Source organism: Ceratotherium simum, chromosome 1 (genome assembly GCF_057802395.1).
Source record: "Ceratotherium simum simum isolate JZ-2026a chromosome 1, ASM5780239v1, whole genome shotgun sequence".
NCBI lineage: Eukaryota > Metazoa > Chordata > Mammalia > Perissodactyla > Rhinocerotidae > Ceratotherium > Ceratotherium simum.
This window is the reverse complement of record NC_141900.1, coordinates 96505026-96510229: the sequence shown is the minus strand read 5'-3', so window position 1 is coordinate 96510229 and position 5204 is coordinate 96505026. Positions and strand designations below refer to the sequence as shown.

At 42.8% G+C, this 5204-nt stretch overlaps 1 protein-coding gene across 1 annotated transcript; it reads right to left on the bottom strand.

Annotated features, from left to right (window-relative positions):
* Positions 1-1820: 1820 nt before the first annotated feature.
* On the bottom strand, positions 1821-2793 carry LOC106801839 (olfactory receptor 9A1-like). Its single transcript, XM_014787776.2, has one exon. It carries the CDS (start codon positions 2763-2765, stop codon positions 1821-1823), a length of 945 nt encoding a protein of 314 aa, XP_014643262.1. The 5' UTR covers positions 2766-2793.
* Positions 2794-5204: the final 2411 nt, after the last annotated feature.

The window sequence follows — 5204 nt, the reverse complement described above, 5'->3', positions numbered from 1 at the left end:
AAAATTAGCCAAGGACTCAGGATAAGAAAAATGTGAAGCTGCATCTCTCCTCCCCATTAGTCTCCCATTTTCTCTACTTAGCTCTAAAGAAACTTTACAAAGTATCTAGATTTCCTGAAGAATCTTCTGCCAAAATATCTCCTCTGTTACAGTGAGATGTTTGCAGAAGCAAGCAAACTTTTTTGGCAGTTAGAAGCAGGATGATTTCTTTTATTTTTTAATTAGTAAGGTGTTATTATGAAATAGGGCTTGAAAGAATGTAAAGATGTATACACTAAAGAGTTTTAGTCCCAGCACTATTCCTATTAGTCCCCTTCTAACCTCCACATCCTCAAGATAATCAGTTTCCTGTGTTCCCTTTCCAGACCTTTCTTCATGCAAAAATATGCAAATATAAATATAAATTAACTTTTACTTTTATCTTACAAAAAGGTAACAAACAAAACAAAATGTTCTACTCTTTGCTTTTCTTACTCAATAGTATATTTTGGAGATCTTTCTTTTAATGATATAGAAAACTTTCTCATTGTTCTTACAGCTGCATAATATTTGACTGAATAGAAGCTCCATAAATTATTTAAGTAATCACCTTTTGATATACATTTGGGTTGCTAATACCAAGCTGGTGTATTTACAAATAATATTGCTGAAGAAATCTGTAAACCAGTGTCATATTACACAGAAATGTTAATTGAGAATACGATGTGACAGAAACAGGGGCTGGGATGGGACAATACTGTAACTGAGACATAAAGGTTAGGAAGCTCAGGGCAGAGCTGAAAGACAGCTTGGTAAAGTTGGTCCTGGTGAGGGAAGGGAGGGGGGAAAAGAACACAGAAATGAAACCAGCATTCATGGAGAGACATGGAAAAGAATCAGAAAAGAAACTGGGCAAGAGAAGGGACACAGGGTAGCTAAGAGAGAAAAGAGATGGAATGCACATCTCAGAAGTGAACAATGTGAGAAATTCAGGGAGAAGTGACCAGAGGCTGCCTCTTTTTCTGCCCTCTCTGCACTCCTGCCTCAGCCCAGGGGCACAGCAAGGTCAGCTCTCCCATGTCTCTTCAGCTCCCAGAAAACAGCCTCTTTGCTTTCCCACATTTGGGGCTGGCATGATGATGTGAGTGACGCCAGATAAGAAAATGCCTCTTTCCATGACCCTCCCTCCACATCCCGAGAAAGTCGATCAGTTAGAGACATTAACCTGTATTAACACATCGGGTACTGAAGTTGGTAAGGAGTCAAGGTTGTGGAGTGACTTCATGCTCACCACTGCCAGTCAAGAAAATCTACAGAGAGGTACTGTCACTATTGGACTTTGGGGCAGGAATCTCAAGAAAAGCTTGAAGCCTGGCGCTGGACTTGGGATGACTTAGGGAGCTAATATAGGGAGCTGTAGGAAAAGAGAAAATCATGAAAGCACAGCACAATACAAGGGAAGATGACTCCAAAACCTAGAATCAAACATTTAGGTCAGCTGCCAGAGTGTGAATTACACTTTCCTTGCTTTCCAGATTCAGAGATCTGAATGTTCTAAAAAATCACACGTATTTTGTATATTTATGCATGTAAAATTTATTTTGTGAAATGTATTTTAACTACAAATGTGTGTACAAATGTATATATCCAGTTAAAAAATAACAAAGTGATCTCCCATGGAGGAATCATCTAATTATAAAATGGAGCACTGTCAGTATCTTAAAATCCCCTTGTAGATCACAAATGATTTGGTGATGAAAATGATCATTTCAGATTTGAGTGAGTGCTTTCAGATTAGTCAGGTCCATGATGATGAGTCCATGATTGTCCTTAGGACAGAGCTAAACCTTGAGGAGTTGACAGCAGCTTTTCATGACATCTCGAAAGGCCTCTACAAATTTGTCATTCCGGAGGGTAAAGATAAAAGGATTCAGAAAAGGGGTCACCACTGAAGCCAACAGTGAGGCCACCCTGTTGTACTCAGCTGCCTGTGTTTGCTTGGGTTTCACATAGAGGAACAAGCAGGTGCCATAGCCGATCACAACAAAGGTGAAATGGGAGGCACAAGTAGAGAAGGCTTTTCTCCGGCCAGAGACTGAGGGAATCTTGAGGATGGTGGAGATGATGTAGGTGTAGGAGACAGTTGTCGGGGCCAGAGAACCAATGATGATGAAAACAGCCATTAAAAAAAGAAGAAACTCTGTGAAAAGACTGTCATCACAGGATAGTTTGAGCAGTTGCCCTCGGTCACATAAAAAATGGTCTACCATATTTGATTTGCAGAAGGTAAGCTGAAATGTGGCATAGACTGGCCAGATTTCAAATAGGAACCCAAACACCCAGGACACAATTACCACCCAGATGCAGGTGTGGCTGTTCATAATGATGTTGTACCTCAGAGGGTTACAGATTGCCACGTAACGGTCCACAGCCATTGCTCCCATTAATATAAACTCCGATGTACCCAAAGAAAGGTACAAATAAAGTTGTGCACCACATGCAGTCAAAGATATTGCCTTCATCCCAGGGAGCAGCAACTCCCAGAGCATCAAGGGGACAGTAACGGATGTGATCAGGATCTCCAGGACAGAGAGGTGGCCAAGGAAGAAATACATGGGGGACTGCAGACGTTTATCAACACAGACCATCATGATGATGACTGTGTTTCCAATAAATGTCACGGAGTAGAAGAGGAAGAAGGTAGCAAATAAGATATGGCGTAATTCTTGGGAGCCAGGGAAGCCTAAGAGATAAAATTCAGTAGCACTAGAGTGATTCCCGCACATTTAGTTCTGAGCACTTGTTCCTTGTGAAATCTAGGAAGCAAAAGAGATAACACTGCTTCTGATCTCAAAAGAAGTAGAAACAGTTCCAGGAAAAGAAAATATTCCCTTCCTCTTCATAGGCTCCACAACATCACCAGGAAGGGTTTGTGTTCTATTGTTCCCTCTACATGGTCAGGTTAATTTTTTTAACAATATACACGATGTATGAAGAAAATTGAATCTGGCCAAGAAGATGAGCCCAGTCACCAATGCCATCCCATAGGCAAGACAGCCCCCTGCCCAACATGCACCACCTGCATCTCTCAATCCACAGGTCATCCTGCCTCCCACTCTGCTCTGGACAGACACACACTCTGCCTTCCTGACCACTGTGCTCCTTTTTACCACTAACTCCCTTCCATATGGAATGGCCTAAACTATCTTTTCCACCAAGTATATTCTGTCCTGTGTGTCACATCCTATAGAAACATTTTCCTGCCTAATCCTACCCAGAGCTGGTTATGTGTTTGTTTCTTTGTTTCTTCATGACACAGGGTCCATTTGCACCACATTCACTTTAAAGCTTTTTCTTTACCTCCATCATTTGGTATCATTTGTCGTGTGGGTGTGGGAACTCTTTGAGGATTTTCTGTGAGATCTAGAAGGCAACGACTGTCTTTCTCAGGTTACTGGTCAGCTAGTTCTCTGAATGAATTACTGCTTTCTTTCTCCCTACTCTTGGGAGGAAAAGCGTGCCTTGATTTTCTCCCCAGTGAGTATGTCTTCTCATAGGAGGCAGGCTAACCAGCACCTAGGCTTAGGCAGTCAGGGCCCTCTCTCTCACACACTCTAATACCAATACCAGACTGACAGGAGGAGGGTCTAGAGGAGGGCATGGGAGGAGCCTCCATCCTCAATCTCTACCTATCCCACATTGACCTCATGCTGGGACTGCAGATAAGAGACTAAAGGTCCAATTTCAACATCCTCTGCCTTCACCAGAGCTCAAAACCAAATCCAGGAGGAAAGCATAGACCCCCAAATGTGAACTCTGGGTCCAGCCCAGGCCCTACATATAAGTGGCTGTGGTCTCAGTCTAACAGAAATTCAAAAAGTCTCCCCAGAGCCAATGTGCCTTTTACAACCAAGTTTTTCCCCAAAATCATATGAAAAATTAAAGATTCAGTTGTCACTAACATGAAGTAGACCCAAGGACCTGAGCCCCTTAGGATTTCTGGGCTCCATCTCTAATTTCCTTCAGGTCTTTGCTCAAGTGCCCAAGCTCAGGGAGCCTTTCCTCATCATCCTCTCTAAAAGGATCCTCTCTAAAAGACACACCACCCTTCCCTGTCTATCACCTCACCGGGATCTATTTATCTTCTTAGGTCTCCTCATCTGAAATTATATGTTTACTTTTTGATTTTCTGTCTCCTATTTTACAATGTAAGCTCCATGAAAGCAGCAAACTTGTCATGCTGGCCTACTGTTTCTGATACTTGATGAATATTTTTGAATGAATAAATCAATGAATCGATCAATTAAAGAATGAATTTATGAACAAAGCTTATCTAGTCTTGACTATGGCCAATTTTGAAGAAAACTCTGCTTTCTCTCCCTTCAGTCTTCACTGAAACACTGCTCTGTCAACATGCAGTCTTCTCTCTGGAGATCCCTTATAAAACCACAATTGGGTAACAAGGACCAAGGATAGATTTGTTGGGAGAGCTCAGTAATCTACCTTCCATAATTTCTGTTTAGCCAGGGTCAGATGAAGAGACAGGAGAGAGGAGGGTCCTGACAAGACCGAGGAGCTGTGCCTATGTCCAGCATTGAGTCAGGAAAGAGCTGAATTTGCTCTCTGCTCTGCAGGGGGTGATTTGGAGATGAGCCCATCCACTCTGCTGCTCCCTTAGCCTACTCTTCAGGCTGTAGGTATCCTTGTTCTAGAAGGCAGCCAGACCCAGAACTTCCCATCCTGATCCTCTCCTACTCTGTCTTTCACAGAGGGAAACTCTTGAAAGACACTCACCTCCAGAGAAAAGGACTGAATTGGAAAGGTCTATAGCTCTCCGGGATGTGGCCAGGCTACTGTGCTCAGCCTAACTAGTGCTGCGCATGCTCTGGGGGCCAGAGCAAGCTGCTGCTGTCTTCACTCTCAGTGAAAGAGAAAACTGTCTTCACACTAGCACTTAGGAAAAAGTTCAGTAATAATAGTGCTGTGGGAAGCCCAGTTGTCTCTCTCTGGCTTTCTCTCTCCTTTTTCCTCCCATCCCCCACAATTTGTCCCCAAGGAGAGTTATACACTGAGGAACTAAATTTGTCCAAGTTCAGAGAAACCCTAGGGATGCAGTCAAGGGAAATCCAGAGAAACTTCCAGCCTTTCTCTCCTGAGGCTAATCAAATTTTACAACTCTTAAAAGTTTTTTAATGTCCAAACTTGAAATCTCCCTTGTCGGAAGT

Coding starts and splice junctions, on each gene's coding strand:
- LOC106801839 (XM_014787776.2), bottom strand. CDS start 2,765: ATGTGCGGGAATCACTCTAGTGCTACTGAATTTTATCTCTTAGGCTTC.